This window comes from Trichosurus vulpecula, chromosome 1, assembly GCF_011100635.1.
Source record: "Trichosurus vulpecula isolate mTriVul1 chromosome 1, mTriVul1.pri, whole genome shotgun sequence".
Classification (NCBI taxonomy): domain Eukaryota; kingdom Metazoa; phylum Chordata; class Mammalia; order Diprotodontia; family Phalangeridae; genus Trichosurus; species Trichosurus vulpecula.
The window spans coordinates 400,817,867-400,841,811 of record NC_050573.1 but is presented as its reverse complement, the minus strand read 5'-3'; the positions used below and the strand labels follow the sequence as shown (position 1 = coordinate 400,841,811).

The 23,945-nt window shown below is 37.5% G+C and overlaps 1 protein-coding gene across 2 annotated transcripts in view; it reads left to right on the top strand.

Moving 5' to 3' along the window:
* RANBP3L (RAN binding protein 3 like) overlaps positions 1 to 23,025 on the top strand; it is a 63,196-nt gene extending 40,171 nt beyond the window's left edge. For both annotated transcript variants that reach the window (XM_036741954.1, XM_036741953.1), the window contains 3 exons: positions 12,192 to 12,334; positions 18,400 to 18,589; positions 22,460 to 23,025. In XM_036741954.1, the coding sequence (XP_036597849.1) occupies positions 12,192 to 12,334; positions 18,400 to 18,589; positions 22,460 to 22,503 (377 nt within the window). In that variant the 3' untranslated portion in view covers positions 22,504 to 23,025. The remainder of the gene's footprint in view (positions 1 to 12,191; positions 12,335 to 18,399; positions 18,590 to 22,459) is intronic.
* The last annotated feature ends 920 nt before the right edge of the window (positions 23,026 to 23,945 follow it).

Here is a 23,945-nt window from a genome sequence, read left to right as displayed (position 1 = left end):
ACACACACACACACACACACACACACACGCACACACACGCACACACACACACCTCCCAGTGGCTTTCTATTGCCTATAGGAGGAAATACAAAATGCTCAGACATTCAAAGCCCTTTGTAACCTAGCTCCTGTTCCCTCCCTCCACTGCCACCTCCTTTCCAGTCACCTTGCACCTTATTTGGGGCCGCATACTCTTCGATCCCGTGACTCTGGCCTCCTGGTTGTTCCATGGACAAGGTGCTCCATCTCTCAGTTCTGGGTATTCTCTCTGGCTCTCTCCCATGCCTGGAGTGCAATCCTCAATCATTGCACCTACTGAGCTTCCTAGCTTCCAATTGAGATGCTTTTTTTTTTTACTGGAAGCTTTCCCTAACTTCTCTTAATTCTAGTGCTTTCCCTCTGTCAATTACTTCCTGTTTGTCCTGTTATATAGCTTGCTCTTTATATATTTGTTTACTGAGGTCTTTCCCTTCCCCCCCCCCCCAATTAGAATATACCTTTATGAGAACAGGGATTGCCTTTATCTCTTTTTGTATCACTAGCGCTTGGCACAGTGCCTAGCTCACAATGTTTAATAAACGTTGATTGATTGATGTAGATTGTATTCAATAAATGTTGGGTTGAAATGTAGATTTGCATATTTGCTTAAAGTGAGCTATGCCTGTAGCTCTCTACTGGGACTTGGTTAACGAATACACACACACACACACCCTTCAATGTTGAGAGGAAACTACAATACTCAACTTTCACTTTCACTTTTGTAGAAGAAAAAAATTAATACTATGCTTTGCATTTCAGGCACAAATCTTTTTGTTATTGTTAATATTATTATTAATTATCATAATCTTAATATTTTAATAATATGGTTATGATTTTTATAATTTGATTATTTAATCATTTTTATTAATGTAAATTCAAACATTGTCCTGCCTGAGAGACAAATGTCACTCTAAACCGACAGAATCTCTTCATACCTCCTGACATGTCTTTGATACAAGGCATTTTGAAATAACACTTATAGGAATCTTGAACAAAGCACATTTCACAATATAACAAAGCATGTTACACAGTTTAGGGTTAACATTCAGTGGAGCAATATAATCTTCCTCATAAAACCACTAAATTTTTCTTTGACTTTCACCTCAAGGGTTCATACCCTACCCTCACCCCCCAACTAGCTAGTCATAGGTTATCTGTAATAATCAAACGGTCGTTTTCCTTCTGATCAGAGCCCTGACTCCTTCATGAAAGGAAGAAAGAAGATACTGCCCTTTAATTCAGTTTCAGTCAATTTTTTCAGTCCTGTCCTGTTGTCTGTGACCCTATTTGGAGTTTTCTTGGCAGAGAAACTGAAGTGGTTTGCCATTTCCTTCATCAATTCATTTTACAGATGAGAAACTGAGGCAAAAAGGGTGAAGCGACTTGCCCAGGGTCACACACCTAGTACGTGTTTGAAGCCAGATTTGAACTCAGGAAAATTTGTTTTCCTGACTCCAGGCCTGGCAATCTATGCACTGTGGCACCACCTAGTTGCCCTGATACTTCCTTTAGGTGGGTCATTATTCTAAGTCCTTTTGATGGACTATTCAAGGACCCTAGGCCTTGTCTCCATCCGATCTGCCCAAATGATTTTAAGGAAGGTGTCCTTCCTGTAGCTGCTTTGGTAAGAAGAAAGTAGGACATTATTTCAGAACCTATGGTTAAAGAAAGATTGTTAAAGGGTTTCTCTTTCAGATTAGTCTAAATGCTTCAAACTAGGATAATTTTAAAATGTTCCCTCAATATTTCTAAAAAGTTTTGGCTGTGCTCTCACACTTTTTTGTGTTTCTTTGCAGAGGGAGCATTCATAAATTGCTGCCTAAAGCTGTGTTCACTGCCAACCTTCCTCCAGTTAGCTCTGTAGCAATACACCATTTGGGACTTTCTTTTATTTGGTCACTAAAGTTGAACTTACACCTGGATTGGACCTGCCCAAACAGAAGAAAGATGTCATTCCCTATTTCTTATAAACTGCCACAGGGACCACAGAACATTCTTTTCAAGTTTTCAACTTATCAACTTATCCCCAACAAGAAATAGAATATGTTCATTGCCTTAAGGAGGTAACTCAGGCATGTTAGAACTAATTAAGAGTAACCATATACTATACCTGGTGTAGGGCAAATTTATTTAGTCTTTGTCTCAGTTACTTCTGTAAAATGGAAACAGAGATGATGAATGATAGGGCATTTTTATTTCTTCAGAAAATAGTAGGAGAATTAGTGAGTGTATGTGTAGCAGCTAGATGGTTCAGTGGAGAGAATACCAGGCCTGAAGTCAGGAATACTCATCTTCCTGAATTTAAATCTGGCCTCTGATACTAGCTGTGTGACCCTGGGCAGGTCACTTAACCCAGTTTGCTTCGGTTTCTTCATCTGTAAAATGAGCTGGAGAAGGAAATGGCAAACCACTCCAGTGTCTCTGCCAAGAAAACCCCAAGTAGGGACACAAAGAGTTGGATACAACTGAACAGCAACTTCCACTTGATACTTAGTATTCCATACTAGACCACTTGATGAATCTGTGATTTCTCCCTCTAGCTAAATAGACCACAGCCCTTTCACCTCTTTTCATCCTGTATGATCTTGGCCTTTCTATTCTCTGAGAGAATAGTGTTCTCCCTGTGTTCTAGAAGTTTTCCTCTCATTGCTTCGATGTTTCTTTAGGGTCAGTTTAGCATTAATCCCGGAATTACTAAGCATTCTTCATCACCAACCCACCTCCTTCTCCAGATATCCCTGTCCTTATCAATATCGATTCAAGTCATTAAAGGTACTATACGTTAGCCCATTACACAGCTTTCATTTGTTCTTTGGGATACTTTATAGTTTTTGTCTTTCCAATGTCATGGCAATCCTTAATTAGGAACAATGGAAAACATTGGTGTTAAAAAAGATGGACTCCTGCCACAAAAGGCAAGTAAGGATCTTTGAAAAGATGGCACAATTTCCCAAATGCAATTCAACTTAATTTCCTTTACTTCCAGGCCCAGAACATTGTCCACCTATAACTCTTGTCCACTACATATGGACCACCGGACTAGTTCAATGGGCAGCCCATCCAGTCAGTCAGATAATCAGTAAACATGTATTGAGCATTTACTATGTGCCAGGCACCAAGGATACAAAGAAAGACAAAAACATGGTCTTTGCCCTCAGCAAGCTTGCATTCTGATGGAGAACACATCCAACTATATTTCATAATCTTGGCACTATGCATTTTTCATCTTGCCCTGATTTTTCTAGTGTTGTTAGTTAATTATCTAGAATAGTGTCTTGAATAATTATAGATTTTTATCAAGGAGGATTTGTACTGTACTAGGGCTTAAATCAAATTCTTTGAATGTCATTGGCAAATGGGAACATTTGGAGAAGGTTGCCATCATAAAAACACCCTCTTCTATTTGGACTTGACTTAGGACATCTTTTTTCACTCCCATAGATGAGCACTTATCTTCCTTTTTATGACTCATTTGATATTGATACGAAACGATTAGATGCCCAAAGTCATCTCTGAGGTTGAATCTTTAGTAGACTCTTGTTTAATTTTAACATATAAATGGGAAACATTGTGTGATATGTGCTCCATTAAGACTGGCTACATTTTCTTCTACTGAGACACACTTTCTGTGTAAGTAACAAAGAATAGATAGAGTGGAATCTTATGTTTTCTATAGCTCTCAGTTGTGATTATGGAGATATGGTCTGTTGTAGGAAATTGGTTAAAACCTTGTTCCTTTTTCATATTTATCAAGTATACTATATATTTGCAGAGATCATTCTCACAAAGATTCTTATAGATATAAAAAAGATATTTGCCAATTATTCTGTTCTCTTCTTAGACACCTTTTGGGGAGGGGGGCGTAAATGCTGCTTGTAATTTTTTCCCATTCTTTTAGAATCATCCCCTTTTTAAGATATCTTGAAAATTGGTCATGAATGCCTTTAAAATAAAGTTGTTTCCAGCATGGATTCCTTCTGCATATATTTTGTAAAGTTTAGCTCCTCTTCCCCATCTTTCTGTACTTAAATGCCACTCCTAACAGTACAGAAAAGATACTGTTGGCAGTGGCCAAACAGTGGTTCCACTATTGTCATAATGATTTATTATAAGAATAATTTTTAAATTGTCGACTTACTTGCTAACGTATCATTCTAATTGTTGCCTGATAGTTGTCTACTTGTAGTTTCAGCCTCAAATGGCTTTCAAACAATCTGGTTTAACTGCGTCGTACTTCAAACTTTTTTATTGATTCATTTTTTTCCCTCAACTGCTTTTCACTATCCTTTAAGGAGATAACACTTATAATCTTGTTTCATCTTCTTCTATAATGTTTTGCAAATTAACTTATATTCTAATGTCTCTCTGATAACCAAGGAGATCAAACATTTGTTGTCTGAGCTGGTTTCTGGGTTCTTTTGGTCTCTTCTTAGTGGTAACAGTTTTGCTTCAGTTAAACATCTCTATGAAATGGTGATAGAGTCAGATTCTTTTGTTAATCTCTTATTTTTTTTTGGAGTTGACAGATTATTTGAACAGGTTAGGCTAGAGTTGTAATTGCATATGACACCAACTTCTTATCTAATTTTATATTAATTTTGAAAATTTCTCTAAATAGTTGATTATCTTACTGTATGTAGATTACTGATTCTGAAATGATTTCTATAGTGGTAAGAAATAATTTCCTGCCGATTAGTCATTTTTATTTTTCTGATATTATTTGGCAGTGATGTTGGCATTTAAACTGAAATTACTTTCGTTATGGTCTTTTTGCTTATACCCACTGTAAGCACTACAAAATAAGATAGTCAAATAGCCTTTGAGATAATAGTTGCTGTTGACTCTGGGCACATGATAGGCACAACAGCTTTACCAAGTCCTTTATTTTCCTCTTTGAGGAGAACCTATGATATTTTACTTAACTGCACATTTTTTATTATTAGACTCTAGGGCTATCCAAATTATAATGCAGACAGAGGTAGGCCTGTTAGACGGCACTATTGATTTCTTGTGCTATTTAAAGAGCATCAATTCGTTGATGTCAATTAGGTGTGTTTATCATGGCAGTGCAAAATCTGTCCCCGGGGGCTTGTGACCCAGCAGAGTGTGGGTGAGCAGGATGGGACATGGAGAAAATTAGCAGTTTGTCTGAATGATTGATTTGGTTCTGAGATTTACTGCATCAGAGGGTGAGAGCCTATATAGCATGACTGAATCCATGCATGTGTGAAGCATGGAAGGTTCCTTCCAGCCTTAAACCTGTGGTCCTATAAAGTTGCAAATAAAATTGAGAATGAGGGAATGGCTGCTGTGACACTCAGTGGTTCAGAGTAGGTGACTTGCACCTGAATTTGTGGGAGTGTTGAAGGGGCAGTATTGAGATTGGCAGAAGCAAGCATGATCTATTGGTACTTTAATCCTTTGGGGAATCCGCAGCCTCAAGGCCTTCTAAATCCTCTTGACTGGGTTTAAATTTTACAGAACAAATTCATTTATTAAGGGTATTTGTTCTATGAAGTTTGGATTCAGTTAAAAGGCCACACTTGAAGACCTAGAGAGCCACATGTGGCCTTGAGGCTACAGGTTCCCTACCCCTGATTTAACCTATTAATGGTAATAGATAGTAAGAGAGAGATGAAGATGTAGAGAGAAACACAGAAAAACACAGAGAAAGAGAGAGAGAGAGAATATGTTTAAGTGCTTTCTTTGTGCTAGGTGCTGTTCTACATCTTGGGGATAAAAAAAACAATCACTGTTCTCATGGGGCTTACATTCTAACAGAGGAAGATAAAATACAAAGGAGAAAGCAGGGTACCTGAGCTTTCTCATGATACCAAGTTTTCAAGTATAGATCCCCAAGCTTCCTGGCTGCCAGGCAGCCATGTAGAGTTGGAGCAGCCGGGAGGGTGAGCTGGGAGTGCGGAGTGTAGGCTGTAGGTTCTGGTGCCCTCCTTCTACACTGTTATAGCCGCATTTGTGGAGCAAAGAAGAAAGAGCCCTAACCAGCGTGATGTCTGACTGATGTTTTGAGCCCAAAGCAGCCTCCCTAAGAGGGAAGAAAACACCTGTTCAGTAAAGTGAGATGGGCCTTCAGATGCCCTGGTATTTGGAGAGAGTAAGAGTTGTGTGAATGTGAGTCCCTAAGTCTTATTTATTACTTCTGCTTTCATTCATATTGAGAATATCAATATGAATGTGATTCAGCTCCTTCTATAAGGTATCAGCTTGTTGGTCATCGAATGCAGATCAATACAAAGAGTACCAAGAATTAAGTTAGTATTTGTAGATGGTCTAAGAGTTAACACCCTCTGCTCTCCATTTCCTACCCCACCGCCTCCATTTTCCTTGACTCTACTATTGTCAGAGCAAAAAAAGAAAGAGACTTCACTGGACTGAATCCCGTTCTGTATCTGTTTCATGGGTTACCAGGACCAAAATATTAGACATCTAGTGGATAGCTTTCTGGTGATAAGCTTCTCCATAGCTGAGTTAGCTAAACTCTTTGACTACAAACACATACTGTTGCTGGGCCATTGCCTGGAGCAGCTAGATAGCTTTCTTGGGAGAAACAGCCAGAGCTTTTGCCACTATGCCTTAGGCTTGTAGAACCCATTATCACATGTGCACCGTGAGAAAACAGCATAGGACTTTGTGGAAAAGTTCATATTCTACTATAAAAATATTTGTGAAAGAAGATATAATTGTGTGCACTTTCATTGCATTTGGGGTTTACCATAAAGGCAAAGGTAAGGTTTTGTTTTTTTTTAATGGAGGGGGGAAGGAAGGGAACTTCCTGCTAGTGATTAAGTGCTTTTCCTAGTGTGTGCTCAACATTCGGTTCAGCTGTGCTGAAGAATAAATTTGGGGGGAAATTTGGGAAGAGAAAGGGGAAAATTTGACCCTTACTATGACCTCCTCAGGCTTGACCCTGAAATAACATACCCAAAGACTATAATTTTGGTCATAGGCACAAGCCTTCAGAGAAATTACAGCTACATTGAGCCCCTTTGTTTATATTGCCAGGGCATGTTTTGTTGACTCAGTTTTTCCAGAGCATGGATCCTTCAAGGCGGCTGTTAGAATTCCATTGCTTCCTGAAATTCCTGAGCAGTACAACAGGGGACAGAGAAAAAAGAAGCAAAATGCCACAGTGGTTAACATAGCTGCAAATTAAGGCAGAACCAGAAATAAGATTTCACAACACTGACTCTAAATTCAAAAAATCACTATGTTTGTTTGTTTGTGATAGAAAGCCACACATTCAAAAATATTTACTGAGTGGCCTTCAGTACTTTATACATGCATAGCACCTTGTGGTATAAAAGCAAAGAAAGAGAAGTCATAGTACCTACTGTCAGGGACATTTATAAAAAGAGGCAGGATCTACACAGGCATGGTTAAATAACTTTGTTTTTAAATTAAATTTTATTTTCTGATCCAAATTCTCTCCCTCCCACCTCTTCGCTCAGCTGAGAATGTAAGATAAAACAAAACCTGTTAAAACATGTATAAAGAAGAAAACAAATTCCCATGTTGCCCATGTCCAAATATTTGTGCATATACATATGTATATATGTATATATATATATATATAAATATACATACATACACGTACATATGCACTCATGTATGGAGAGAGAGACATTCTGTACTCTGAATTAATCACCTCTCTATCAAGAGGCAAGTGTTTAGTCTTGAGTATTCTGAAATTGTCATTAGTCATTGTGTTAATCAGAGTTCCTTAATCTTTTGAAGTTGTTTGTATTTACATTATTGCTGTTATATAAAATATTCTTCTAGTATTAGTTTACCTCACTCCGCATCAGTTTATACCAATTTTCTAAGGTTTTGCTAAGACCATCCCCTTTCATCATTTGTTACAACACAATAATACTCTATTATTTATATACCATAGCTCGTTTAGCCCCTCCCCAATGAATGGATACCACCTCAATTTCCAATTCTGTGCTATCACAAAAAGAGTTGTTATAAATGTATGTGTATATATGAATATTTTTTCCCCTTTCTCTGATCTGTGTGGCATATAGATCTAAAGTTGATGTCACTGGATCAGAGGGTATGTATGCATGATTTAATAGCTTTTGGGGCTTAATTCCAACTTGCTTTCCAGAATGGCAGGACTGGTCCACAATTCAACTAGCAGTGCATTAATGCACCTGTTTTCCCACAACATTTGTCATTCTTCCTTTTTTGTGTCAACTTTGCCAATCTGATGGGTATAAGATGGAACCTCAGAATTGTCTTAATTGACATTTCTCTAATTATTAGTGACTTACAGTATTTTAAATATGGTTATCGATAGCTTCTTCTGAAAACTGCTTCTTTTTATCTATTGACCATTTCTCAATTGGGAACAGAATTAAATAACTTTAAGCAATAATATAAGATGACAGGCAGCATGGGTGCATAGGAGAATCTACCTTCAAGCCAGAAAGACCTAAATTCAAATCCTGTCTCAAAGACTTATTAGTTGTATATCAAGTAATTCACTTGGCCTCTCTGCCTCAGTTTTCTTAGCTGTAAAATGAGTGGGTTGGACTTAATAGCCTCTAAGTTCCCTTCCCTCTCTAAATCCATGATCATATGAAGTAAGACTTATGTTGAGCATTAAAGGATAGATAAGATTTACTTAGACTAAAAAAAAAATCACTTTATCTGTGGTACAGTGGAAAAAGCACTGGCTCAGGAATCACAGAACCTGGGTTCAAATCCCTGCCTGTGATATGTACCACCTGTGTGACCTGAGACACGTCATTTAACTTCCCTGAGCCTTGGTTCTCATCTCTGAAGAGAGGGGGTTGGACTAGATGGCCCCTCTGAAGTCCCCTTCAGCTCTAGAGCAATGACCTGATGACCTTTTTTCCAAAGTAGAACCTAAAAGCAAGGCTTTCAAAAATCTAGCAGTCTCCAAGTCCTAATATTTTAGGAAAGGAAATGAAAGTAATTAAAAATGTATCTTATACCTTTCTACTTCTTCCTTTTTCTCTTCCTCCTCCTCCTCCTCCTCCTCCTCCTCCTCCTCCTCCTCCTCCTCCTCCTCCTCCTCCTCCTCCTCCTCCTCCTCCTCCTCCTCTTCTTCTTCTTCTTCTTCTTCTTCTTCTTCTTCTTCTTCTTCTTCTTCTTCTTCTTCTTCTTCTTCTTCTTCTTCTTCTTCTTCTTCTTCATGCCTTTGTTCTTTTATTGTTATTGTTGCTCTCCCTCATGTTATTCTTCTTGTTCTTTTGGTTCTTCACGTTCTGGTTGCTGTTGTTGTTCTCCCTCCTCCTCCACAGACTTTTGCTTTCTGCCTGTCTAATCCTATTTTTATACTGTTGACATCATACCAATTTCCAGAGCCAGAAGTGGTATAGGACACCCAGGTCTTTGTCTCCAGCACTGACACCTAAGAGGTGAGCAGGGGGGTTCCTCTCCTATGACAGAGCAGTCAGCCCAACTCTCTAGGAGCTCATTGTCATTTGGCCTCTCCACTAGGGCTCACCTCCCTGCTAGGGAAGACCTCCCCTGACTTGCTACCTGGCTTGGAGACTTGTATCCTGTATTACTCGGGATACCCAAGATCATCTGGAAGGAGAAAGTACAACAGTAACAAAGGCAGCATGTTTTCGACATCACCGTTCTCTCTCATGCTAAACTCAGGACTAGTCCTCTCTAGTTCCCAGCCTCCTCTATTTTTCCTTCCTTTATTTTTTATTTTAAATGTTTTATTAATGGAAAGACTATATCAACTCTTCCTTCTTACCCTGTGGAAAGGGATAGACAACCTCTTGGCATACTTCACTGTCAGTCCTCTGAAGTTATGATTTACCCATGCATTAATTAGAACTCTGAAATCTTTTCATGTTGTTTTCCCATACCTCCATTTCCACTATCCCCTCTGGAGCTCCTCTCTGTTGTTATTAAACTCTCCTTCCCCTGAGATCTTTTTTTATCACCTTCCTCCCAAATTCTGGTGTTCAGTGACATCAGCTTTTTTTTTGAAGACACCCCATCTGTTGGTACCATCTCAAAGCTTCCTGCTTCTCTCTCCGTCACTCTCCATCACTCTCTGTCTCTCTGCGTCTCTCCCTCTCCCTCCCTTTCTCTCTTCCCCTCCCTCTCCCTCTCCCTCTCTTTCCGACAAGGCCAGGAGGAGGAGATGTAACACTACTTGCTTCCCACTGGGACTTTTAAACCCTGCCTGGGCCACCATTACTCATCGATCACCTCCTTTCCACTTCTAAAACCCACTCTATCCTGTTTGAATTTGTGTTGTTATTGTCTGTGAAACATCTCTCCTTCCTCTCCAATAACTCCACCTCTCATAATCTTTTTCTTCAGCCCCTTCTAACACCCTGACCTCAACTCCTCTGACTTCTATCTGCAATCTCGCTAGCCAAGCACAGGGGTGATCGTATCTTAAACTTCTCCCCCCCTCCAAGTGAATTTGCCCAGGTACCTGAATTCCTAGTTATGATTACAATAATTGTAAAACTTTCCCTAAACATATCGTATAAGGCGATATAGTGAGTTAGCTCTAGTGAGAAGTAAATGGAATGAAAGAAGCATTTCTATGGCCCCTATTATGTGCCAGGGACTGTCCTGAGTGATTTACAAAAATTATCTCATTTGATTCTCACAACAACCCTGTGAAGGAGATGCTGTTAATATCCCCATTTACAGTTGAGGAAACTGAGGCAAACAGAAGTTAAGTGACTTGCCCAAGGTACCATTCCATGGCTGATAAGTGTCTGAGGTCAAGCTTGAACTCCAGTTTTCTTGACTCCAGGCTCAGTATTCTATCCATTCTGCCCCCTTGCTGTTCGTACATAAATGTGTGTGTAAATATGTTACAGAAATGACCTAGATCAGGAGTAGGGGACCTGCTGCCTCATGGCAGCAGGTTCCCCACCCCTGACCTAGATAATTCAGAGACCCCCCAAAAACCAAACATTTAAAATCAAATGGGGGCAGCTAGGTGGTACAGTGGATAGAGCACCACCCTGGAATGGGGAGGACCTGAGTTCAAATGTGACCTCAGACACTTACTAGGTATGTGACCCTGGGCAAGTAACTTAACCCCAATTGCCTCAAAAACAAAACAAAAAAAATGGCCATGGTAATATTAAGGCTCAGTCTCTTAGAAGGCAGATTCACTTTTTCTTCATCTGATTGTCTATTTCTTAGACCTGGTTGCTTAGATGCTCAGCTGGAGTTCGATGGATAATTGCCAACCCTCCACTTTACTTTTCCTAGTATACAACTGGCCAATGAATGACAACAAGATTTTCTGACTTGGATGACCACTTTTATCATTTAGAGGGTGTTTTATGTTATATAAGGTTGTAGGTATACCTAGGATATGGGAGGCCAGGATTGGAAGCCAAGTTTGCAGATACAACGTCAAGAATAGGATGCAGAAATCATAGCCAAAGGGCCAGTTTACATAGAAAAAGGAATAGAGAGCAGTTGGGCCATATTCCTTGGCATCAGGCCAAACTGAAGGGCATAGATAAAGTTTAGGATTAGGTGGGTAGGCCAGGGTCAGTTTTAAGAGGTCTATGCAAGGTGCAATGAAGCAGAGGCCTAGAGAGATTATTATATCAAGAGGCCTGGGCCATTCAGGAAAACATGGACAAAAACACAACCAAATCATTAGTCTGAGAAAGGCAGTATCTAGAGCAAGAGGTCATAGGGATTCAAACATAGAAGCACAGTTCAGGGTTCAGGGCTGAAACCTTGTACAAAGAGAAAGATAAGGAATGGAACTGGGGCCAAGCAGGTAAATCATTATAACCAAGGTTTGCCCACTGGTTCAAATGCGGGGGGAAGATTTTAGTCCTTTGCCCTGGTTTAAGAAGGTTTGGGGACAGAAAAGCACTAGTAGGCCCATGCTTCTTCCTAGAGTAATCACCCTCCTTTTTATATTATGTTCATGGTATTGAATTCTTTTTTTCAAGTTTACAATAAAATGAACTCCTAATCTAAATTGAAAACAAGGCTTCAATCCTAGTCAAAAAAAATTATAATGGGCACACAATATGAAAAGAATAATTTTTTTTCTATTTGCTATTCCTCAAATGATAGCAAATCCTAGGAAGATTGATGAATTAATTGTTTTCAACAGCCCTTAACACATATACATTCTGTTTTAGTTATGCGAAATCAAGGCAGTCTAAGACTGATCCTCAACAGCAAACTCTGGGCACAAATGGAGATACAAAGAGCGAGTCACAAAAATCTACGCATCACTGCCACAGATTTAGATGATTGTTCCATCAAAATATTTTTAATTCAGGTAAGGTGTTTGGGGGTTTTTCCCTGCTTTAAGAAATGTAATTATCTTATGGTGTATATCTAGCCCACTGTAGTGAGCAAATGATTTGATTTTTTTTCTTTTACACATGAAAGTCAGCATCATAGCATCAGCATAGGAGAAAGAATAAATGAATGAATGAAATAAGTCATTTATTGTGTTCACTATATGCTAAATCCTGGGAAAATGTAAGCACAAAAGTGAGATAGCCCTTGCATTCAAAGAGCTGACATTCTAATGGAAAATAATCCATTTTAGGGAAGTGGAGGCAAGGTATGGAGTTATGGTCTGAAAAGTCCCCAAAATGGTGAGTTGAACATTAGTGCAGTGGATTGGCATGCCCTTTCAAGGGACAATGGTTGTGGTGATTTTGTTACGGTTTTCAGAGCAAGAAGTTAGAAAAGACTGGGGGTTGGAAAAATGGCAAGGGTGAAGCCTTACCATGTTAAGTGGCTTAGCCCATGCCAAGCATGGTCTCTGCCAGGTCCACTTTGGAAGGTAGAATAGCAGTAAATGGCAGGGCAGAAAACGGCCAGAGTAAAAGAACAAACTGGCTTCAGAGTCAGGAAGACCTGGGTTAAAGCCCTGTTTTTGACCATCACATGACACTGAGATCATCACAATTACTCAGTATCCTTAATCTACTCAAAGACTTTAAAATGCAGAATAAAGCACCCACCTGCTCTGATAGAAGGAATCTTCTCACACTCATTCCCGTGTATCAGTGAAAGCATAGTTCTGGTATCTTTCCTCCAGCCCCATCCCCAAAGCTATTACTAGAATTTCAGACCACTATTTATATTTTTAAAGTACACAGTAGACCTGTGCTGTCCAAATGCTGACATAGGATTTATTCTAATATTACAGCTGTCAATCATTTGCTGGTACTCTTTGCCTAGGATATTGGTAGCTATTGAGGAATTAATATTTAGATATTGTCACATTCTTGTCAAGTTATTTGAGTAATAAGGTCAGCAGCTGAACCACTCTCAATTTTTTAAACGCATGCACACACACACACACACACACACACACACACACACACACACACATGAATTTAAGTAAAGAAAGCAGGCTGACTGTTCAAAATCCTGCCTTGTGAAAACCCATCAAGATCTTCTCACACACATTTTCAGTATTGGTTTGGTATTACTGGTATTGAGTATTTAGTATTGGTAGGAGGGCATTAGTGATATTTTAGTTTTGGCCACATTCCCCGCCCCACCCCCGCCAGTATTTTATTTGTTGCTATTAGCAGCAGTGACATAGTGAGAAGGACCCTGAACCTGGATCAGGATCTGAACCAGGTCAGGAGACTTGGATTCCAAACTTGGCTCTGCCAGGTTACCACTGTGTCGTTTTGGGCAGGTCGTTTAATATATAATTCGATTTCTTAATTTGAGGAAAATAAAATATGGGAGTTAAACTGAGTGCTCCAAGGTCATATCTAACTCACACCCTAGCAGTGTACTTGTACCTTAACTGAAAGAATTAAGGCATTACGAGTCCATCCAAAAATCACTGTTATATATTTATTTTTTAATTTTTCAAAATTTAATATTTTATTTTCCCCCAATTATATGTAAAAACAATTTTAACATTCTTTTTGTCAAATTTTGAGTTCCAAATTCTCTCCCTCCCTCCCTCTCCCCATTGAGAAGGCAAGCAATTTGACATAGGTTATACACATGTAGTCATGCAAAACACATTTCCATGTTACATATTTATTGAAGGGGAGTCTTTCAACATTTCACCTTCATTCTTCCATTGCTCTTCACATCCTCACCCATTCATGTCCTCACACCGATGTGATGTCTGCCCGATGTTTTAAGCCCAAAGTAGTTACCATAAGAGGCAAGAAAACCTCTGTTCAGCAGAGTAAGATGGGCCTTTCGAGAGTAAGAATTATGTGGATTTGAGTCCATAAGTCTTTTTTCCACTTTTTTTTGTTCATGGCTTTTAGGTAGTATGATGATTCTTAAATTATCTCTCCTCAATCTGTTTTCCAAGTCAGTTGTTTTTTCTATAAAATATTTCACATTTTATTCCATTTTTTCAGTCTTTTTGTTTTATTTTATTATTTCTCGATGTCTTATGGAGTCATTAGCGTCCACTTGGCCAATTCTAATTTTTAAGGAGTCATTTTCTTAAATAAGGTTTTTCTTAAATAAGGTTTTTTCTTCTTTTTACCAAGCTGTTGATTTCATGTCTTTCTTCCATAGCTCCTATTTCTTCCCCCATTTTTCCTCTGCAGTTCTCATTTGGTCGTTCTCTCTTTTTCCTTTCTTTTTTTTGCTCTTTTTAAACTCTTTAAAAATGCTTCTAAAAGTTCATATTTGGGCTTGTGTTCAATTTGAACTTTTCTTTGAGGGTAAATAAACTGGGTAATAAGTGACAGAACTACTACATGGCACCCATTCCTATGCCCAGTCCTAGTTCAGGGATCCCCTGGGATCTCTTTCTGCTCTGGTGCTCTGTCTCAGCACCATTTCTGTCTTTAAGCACTGGAATTCTCTCCACTACTACCATCATGTACCATGACCAATGTCTGCAGACTTTTCTGTTTGGTTTCCCTAAGCTACTCTAGACTAGAAAAGTGACTCACTGTAACTTTTTTTTGGCTTTCCCAATCAGAATTTGATCTGGCACATTTTCTAGAACGTTGTGGAGGAGGTGTGCTGGGTAAACTAGGCATAAATGCTTCCATTCAACTCTGCCATCTTGACTTTCCCCAGGAAAATCATTTTGCCAGCTGTGTTGACAGTGGTTAAAAATGGGGAGAGAGTTGAGGTAGAGACATCAATTGGAAGGTGATTGCAGTAGTAAAAGCAACAGGTGATAAGGACCTGAACTAGGGTGGTAGATGAATGGAGAGAAGTGGACATATAGAAGAAGTGATACTGTGAAGTTAGAAATTTGACAACAGACATTGCTATTTGGTTCTCCTGTAGCACTTCAAATCCAACACAATCAAAACTGATCTTTTCTTCCCTCCAAAGTGTTCCTCTTCTAACTTCTTTCTCTGTTGATGGCTCTGCCATCTTTCCAGTGAACCATATTCAAAACCTTGAAAGTCAGTGAAACAACTTGCATTTATTAAGATCCCCCCTTCCCTCCTTGAGAAAGCAAGCAATTTGATATTGATTGTAATTGTGAAGTCATGCAAAACATTTCCATATTAGCCATGTTGCAAAAGAAAACATGAAAATTTTTTTTAAAAAAGTATGCTTCGGTCTGCACTCAGTGTTCAGAATTTCTTTCTCTGGAGGTGGAAAGCATTTTTCATCATAAGTGCTGAATTGTCTTGAATCATTGTTTTGATCACAGTAGCTAAGTCTTCCACAATTAATCATTCTTACAATATTGCTATTACTGTGAACAATGTTCTCCTGGTTCTTTTCACTTCATTTTGCATTAGTTCATATAAGTCTTCCCAGGTTTTTCTGAAACAATTCCCCCCTCTTCATTTCTTACAGCACAGTAGTATTCCATCACAATCATATACCACAACTTGTTAAACCAGTCCTCAATTTATGACCATTCCTTCATTTTCCAGTTCTTTGCCCCCACAAAAAGAGCTGCTATAAATATTTTTGTACAAATAGGTCCTTTGCCCTTTTCTTTGATCTCTTTGAGATACAGACTTAGTCATGGTATTACTGGGTCGAAGGTAGTATATTTAACCTTTTGCCTACACTCTTTTCAAAGTCTCCTAACTGGTTTCCCTTCCTCTAGTTCTGTCCTCTTCAATCCATCCTTCACATTAGTGCTAAAGTAATCTTCCCAATTTTCAGGTCTCAGCATGTCACCACCCTGCCCGAAAACCTTCAATAGTGTCCCATTGTTTAGCACTACAAACAAGCAACATAGAATAAAATTTATAATGGAATACAGAGCCCTCTAGGATCTGGCTCCAACCTGTCTTTACAAACTTGTTTTATACTAACCTTTGCACACTGATCCAGTCACCCTGGACCATTAGCTGTTTCCTGAAATCATACTATTCTTTCTTTATGCAGGTAGGTTCATAAGGGGAATTATTCTATATCTATTCCTTTTGGAATCTTATTTTAAAATCCTCAACAAGTGCCACTTCTTTTTATGAAACTTTCGCAGATTCTCCAAGCTAGAAGTTATCCATCTCTAATCTCTTTTCCCTTTTTCTTTGACTTCTCCAAAGGACCTATCATATTCTGATCTGTATTACAATTTTTGTGTATACTAATCAGTCATGTCATTTTGACAGCTCCATAGCTATAGTACGTAGTCCAGGTTCATGCCACAGAATAGGAAACTTAAATACTTATTTAATTAAATTTAATTAAGATAGGCTTCTAAGGCTTAGAGATATTCCAATTTACATAAATGATAGATTTACTAATACTGATGAAATCAAAGCTCTTTATAAAGATTGAAGAAAATACAGCATCGAATTGTGGCAAAAGAATTGAATTAGAAATTTTAAAAAACCTAAATTTCAGTCCTATTTCTGCCACTTAGTGTGTGATCACATACAGTTTCCTCATCTTCGAAATGAGATTAATATCTGCCATGCCTATAATTATAAGCCTGTTATGATGATCGAATGAGATAATGCCTAGGTGTTTATCAATTAGCCCATGGCCATATGCTACCCTAATTCCAGAGTGTAGTCTATTTGGGATTTTGAGGGGGAAAAGCAAAGTTTTGCCTAACATAGCTAATGAACATGAAAGAATAGGTCCATAGAGCCTAACTATATGCCTGCAGTTGGCATTGTATTACTGATTCCTGTCTGGTATCATACTAACAGGCCTTGATAGTTGATTAGTTGTAAATATATTAAAAATTGTGGCCCACACATATAAATTTCTGATCGTTGAGTCCACCATGGGGGGAAAACAGACTTGATTTCCTCAAGATAAGGTATGGGAAAATGCTTTGAAAACTATAAAATACTATACAAATATGTAGCTATTATCATACTAATTTTAAAATAATACAGGAAAGTTTCCTGTATTGGTCCTGTAAGGCAAAAGGACACAGGAATCTGAGGAAATGCCTGGTAGTTAGGTTTTATTCTAGAAAAAGGCGGTGTTTTCAGGGGTTGCCAGGATGTCCAAGCAGAATCCTGTGAAAACATGGGAAGCATTGCCATGTCCTTTGCCTACATGACCTGGTCCCCCAAGTAACCTGTTTTCTAATCAACTGGTTAGAGTACTGGAATAATTGAACCTGATCTGATGCCCTGCTTATTAGAATCTAAGAGCATTTTAGCTCAAAGAAAAATCTTAGTTGCTTTCTGAGGAAGTGGAAGAGTTCAGCTCCCCTCCAATGTGTGGGGACATTGGAAAAAAATTTTTTAAAGTCATCATAACCTAGAAACTAGCACTCCCAAACTGGGCTTATTATCAACTAACATTACTTGAGATTTATAAATGTTTAGACACTATTTAGGACACATAAAGTAGCGTGATTCCTCTGCATAAGTCACCAAAAAGATTATGTTCTAAAATTGATCTAACAAATATTCTGTTTTAAAATGCTTTTATTAATTTGCTTGCCTCTTTTTATTAATTTGCTTGCCCCCCTTTTAAAAATTATTCTTTTTACCTTTATGGTGGCAATTGACAGTGACAGTAAGTGTATTTATGAGGTTAGGGCATAACTTTCTTTTCCTCCACAAAGTCCTATAGCCATCTATAGAACTAAATTCTGTAGAATCAATTCTAAATTCAAATAAAATGTCTTTAAAATCACTCAACTTTGCTTTTGCAATGTTATTATGTATGTGCATGAGCCGTTACCTCCTTACAACTATTCATTATAGAATGGAATTTAATTCAACATGGGTTGTTTTTCAGCATTTGGAGAGGGGAGGTGATTATTATCTACACACTCTACTAGATTTATGCTACATAGGCACTTTCCCTTCAAGGAACGCAAGCCAAGTAATCATATTAATAAGGAGGATGGAAAATTCTTTTAAAAGGAACTCCTAGACATATGAGCTATGTTTAAAAATACTAGCCTGTGATTGTTCTTAAGAATTTAATTTTTTTGTGCAGGCAAGTGCCAAAGATGTTGGATGTCTTTATGCAGCAATACATCACCGTCTTGTTGCACTAAGAACCTTTTATAAGCAGGAACTAGATGTAAATGAGATTGAAACTGAGTCAGAAACAGTCATCCAATTATTAAGCTGTGATAGTTGTGATGAAGATGATGAAATGCTTAAAATCACCACAGGTCGGTCAGGTAAGTTGATTTTCATTCCCCCATACCCTAAAATACAGTATTTGCTAGGATTTTTCCAAAGGCTAATCATATCTTGACATACATATTATTGGTACACAAATTATAGATTATAGTTTCTATTTTCAGGTAATTTTCCATTTAAAACTTTACATTGACAAAAGCTTATTTCTTGATTTTTCTGTTTTATTTCACACACACACACACACACACACACAGAGGGTATGGCAGAGAAGGACATAGAGATGCGGTGAATGGGGCTGTGTAACAACAATGCTGCTAGTAGCTGCTGTGGGGGGTGGGGTGTAAGACCAACAACACCAGCACACAGGAGGGCTGCTAGCACAGGTTCTTTTGATCTGCTTTTCTAAGGAAAGCAACTTTAAGGGGTTAATAATCTTACTTTAATTAAGCATACATATATCATCCATTTAGTTCAGGGGAAAAAGGCCAGCACCCTGAACTTCAGAGCAAATGCAAACAGAAATTAAAAACAGAAATTATATAAACAGAGCAAATAACATAAATCACCAGACAGGCTTCTAGCTGTCTGACCAAAGCTATAGTTACCAGAGACAAAAGCACCAACATCTGGGTTTTCAAACGGGGTGGGGGGGCTCTTTGATGGCTACCCAGAGTCTCCACACCAATGAGTCTTCCAATGAGTGAGCCCCAGACAAAATGCTAACCTCAAAATATATATACACTTCTTCAGGGTCAGAGTACTTCATACCTCTTGAGGACTTTATACCACTTGTGATCTAATTAGCAAAAGGGTGTGGGCCTTTCTACAAACAAAAGCAAGACTCAAAGGCACTTGATTTCCTTAGTGCTGAGGAGCACTCCAAAATAAAAGACAACAAAAAAGTCCCACTTGGCTTGCCATTACAAGCCATTATTTGAGATTAGCCTGTATTTATGAAAATCCTATTTGTTTCCTTATTTCTGGGGGGGGAGAAGGGGGATAGGGCAATTGGAGTTAAGTGACTTGCCCAAGGTCACACAGCTAGTAAGTATGTCAAGTGTCTGAGGTCACATTTGAACTCAGGTCCTCCTGACTCCAGGGCCAGTGCTCTACTCACTGTGCCACCTAGCTGCCCCACCTTAAAAAAAGACTCAATTTAAATTTGTTTATGAGATTCATTGTGTACAAACCTAGATGCTATTCACAATTAGGAACATCTTTACTTAGAAGCAGAAATCATTGTTTATTTCTTCTTATTTTTTAGTCATTTTTCAGTCATGAAAGTAATACTCTGTTGGGGGTTTTCTTAGCAAAGATACTGGAGTGGTTTGCCATTTCCTTCTCCAGTTCATTTTACAGATGAAGAAACTGAGGCAAACAAGGTTAAGTGACTTGGCCAGCTAGTAAGGGTCTGAGGCCAGATGTGAACTCAGGAAGAGGAATCTTCCTGACTCCTGGCCCAGCACTCTGTCTACTATACCACCTAGCTGTCCTGTTTATTTCTAGAGACTGAAAAATATAGCAATACTGAAAATGAGTAAACAACAAATAGACTTTTAGGTGAAATAATATAAATGTCCTGAGTGTTAAGTTTAAGAGTGTGAGCTTAAGAGAAATAGCCATCACTTTGAAGGGTGAAACGAACAGCTCAATAACAATTTATAGAATAGTATTCTGTAGGTGAAACTGTTACGGTAAGGACTTTGTGGCATTTCTAGTAGCAAACACTTTAGACAGATCCAACTTCTTATGACAACCAACTTTGTTGCTATTTAGGCATTTGATATCTTCTCAAATATTCAAATAGACCTGTGATCTCCTTGATTGAACAGTTCCCTCCAATGATTCAGATGAAAACCCATCCATGCCTGAAGCAGTTCTTCTCTAGGTGCCACAATCTGCTGAAAATTCTTCTGACTTTGTGAGCATGCCAGGAGAGGCCTTTGGCTATCTATCGACTGATCATCTCTCACTCCTGCCATGTGTACCAATGAGTGTTCAGGTTTCAATTTTGTCATTTTGAATCAGAATTTTATTTTAACCATACGCAATTCAAGAACTCAGCATAAGGCATGAATGCAGAGAGCATGACTTTGAGAAGTAAAGCTGAAATTATATCTTCTCTTTATTATACTTTTAGGGTGCCACGCCTTCTACTAATGTTATAAAAACAAACCCTAGAGGCAAAAGGAAAGAAGTATATGAACCCAAATTATAACTTATTTGTTTTAACCAAAGAAGTGGTGACTGATGTTTCTCACCAAATTGTATATATGTTTATGAAAACTACATTCAGTTCAATAAATGTCTATTGGATTCATTTTACATCTACATACAATTCAATTTATATCAAGTAGTGCTCTATTTTAAGGAATGGGCAGGTTAGCAAAGTTCAAAATATATTGAGATAAAATTGTGTAAAAAAAAAGGAAAAGAAAGGAATAATTCAATAAATATCAACCATCTTGACAAAGAGTATTTTGTATCCTAGTTCAACATCATTTCCATAATGCATGATACAGTGTCCCAAAAGTCTTGGTGCAGTTTTGAGCTTTGGTAGCTTAAAAAACTAAACCAGCTTGAACTAAATACCATTCTATCATGAGTAGTTGTAGGGAGGTTATGGCAATACATACACATAATTTTTAAAAGTAGATGTAAAAAATGTATTAATGTTATTAAGTTATAAATCTTAATTCCACAAATTATATCTATATCTATATATCTATATATATCTATATATCTATATATCTATGTATCTCTATATATATATATCTCAATAATTAATCTAGCTACATAGTGAAAGAAAATCCAAGCAAGGAAAAATCTGAGATAGATGAAACAAACTCCAATATTTCTTTGGTAAATTAATTCTTTTCTCTAAAAAAAACTGTTAATGCTCTCAGTGCCTTTTTCAACTCATGGTTATTTATTTTATGAACTACTGAAAAAAATTTAATGGCTACCATAAAGTGTTATGCTGGGCATCTTTTAGGAAGCTTTAGAAGCTTTAAACTGCTCCAAGATTTTTAGGAGACCCTGTATACCAATGCTTATTTTATATTTCCTTTCTCAGATTTTCTCTTACTATCTTGTTGTTCTGTTATTTTCAGTCAGGTCTCTTTGTGACCCCATTTGGGGTTTTCTGGGCAAAGATACTAGAGTGATTTGCCATTTCCTTCTCCAACTCATTTTGCAGGTGAGGAAACTGGGGCAAATAGGGCCAAGTGATTTGCTTAGGGTCACACAGCTAGTATGTGTCTAATACCAGATTAAACTCAGGAAGACAAGTCTTCCTGACTCCAGGCCTGGCACTCTATCCATTTTGCCATCCAGCTGCCACAATTGAGGTATATTTTTCTAGGGAATTAAGATTGATAGCTTATTAATTTTAATCTATTCTTGTATCCTTTTTTTTTAATCTGCCACTAGCCAGAGGCAGTATGGCATAGTGGACTAAGAGATGGATGAGAGCCAGCAAGACCCCTGGGTTCAATTTCAGTCTCTGACACATAATAGTTGTGTGACCCTGGATAAGTCACTTAACAACTCAATGCCATAGGCAGCTTTCTATAACTAAAAATTGCCAAAGAATTACTGATTTGCTTCAGTATAGAGTTCCCTATAATGATGAAATCACAGGTCCAGATTCTGCTCCCTCCAACCAAAAAAAAATTCTGTCACTACCTGTTTTCAAGAAATTTGGTCCAGTTTTCTATAACCATCTTATTTCTGGCATGGTTTCATATGTGGAACTATTTTTATTTGTTACCTATAAGTATGGAGGTTACATTTTTTCCTTTTTTCACCAGCGAACCTTCTTTAGACTCAATTTCAGCTGTGTTAAATATTATATTGAAAATATTGTTTATGTTGTAATAACCACATATTTTATAATTATACTTCAGATCCTTCCAGATGGAACCACAGACCACCAGTTGCCTGCTCATGATAGCCACCTTTGATCCTGATTACAACTACAGAAAGACCATTGAAAATCCTCAACTATTCCAACTCACCTTCTAGTGAGAAAATCCTATATATTCATTGAAAGGTTTTAAAGAAATTAGTCTTGAAGAGAATTAGAATTTGTTCTGCTTCAAACTTTCCCACTTACAGATTTTAATAATCATATTCCTGTTGCTTCATATTTGGATTAATCTGAAGAAAAATTACCAGAATTTATAAAGTATCTCACAGGCTTCAAACACATTATTTTCAGAGACATTATTTCAGAATATAACTAATCAGGATTATTCATCACATTGATGGATAGGACAATTAAAACTATGAATTATTAGATTTAATAAATGTCTAACTCAAATATTTATTTTCTCCAGTATGCATTATCTATCCATGAAATACATATTTCATAGACTTCAAGGATTGTTCCTTTGAAAAATGTTATTGTAAGTCTGATCCAAGTCATTAAACAATTTTTACCCTTGGCAAAAATGTTTTTTTTATTTTCCACTTAGATGTATGGTTTAGTAAAATACTAAACTTGTATGTTCATAATGACAATGAGCTTTTTAAACAAAAATATTTAAATATATATCATGAGTATCAAAGTCTCAAAAATGTTATATGCTTTTAAATTGTTATTCTCTAAGTTATTTTAATGAAGTTAAATTATTTGCCTTAGCATCATTTAAGGTTAAAGTTATGATACTTTTATTTTAATACCTAAAAAATTTATCCAAATGAGGCTTGTCCTTCAAAGTCCTCTTCTTAGGATTTATCCCAGTAATACCACAATTTGCTTAAGATTTTTGTTTTGCTTTTAACTCTCTTGAAATTAACTGAGGAATTGATTTATGAGCTAACCAAGAAAGCAGTTTTATTACTTTGTAGTTATAATTTATTTTTTTAAAAACCTAAAACTAAATTGCTCTGTTTGATTGTAAGACTTGACTTTGGATAACTTTTTGAAGTTTCTAAAAATCAACCCTACTTTAGAAAGACAGTTTTGCTACATTAAAGATACCAAAAAAAAACACCCCTGAAAACAGGAGTTAAAAGAATGTTTTGAGCAAAAGTAGCATTGGAATAATTGTATAGTATTTCAGATTCATTACTTTGGATGACAGAGAACTTATTTATATAGATGATGTGTTCTTTTTGTATTTTAAAATATAGTCACATTATTATATATGCCAGGCGATCTTAACCTAGGTTCATTGGGCCCTCATGTATACGTTTTAGGGGGTCTGTGACCCCCCCCCACACGTCTCTTCACTTTGGTTTTCTATTGTTTGTATTTATTTTATAATTTAAACCATTATTCTGAGAAGAGGTCCAAAAGTTGCACCAAATTGTCAAAGGAATCCCAACTATACACTGGCTGTGTATTACATTACACGCATTCAATGAGTCAAATTCTTCAGCTTTTCT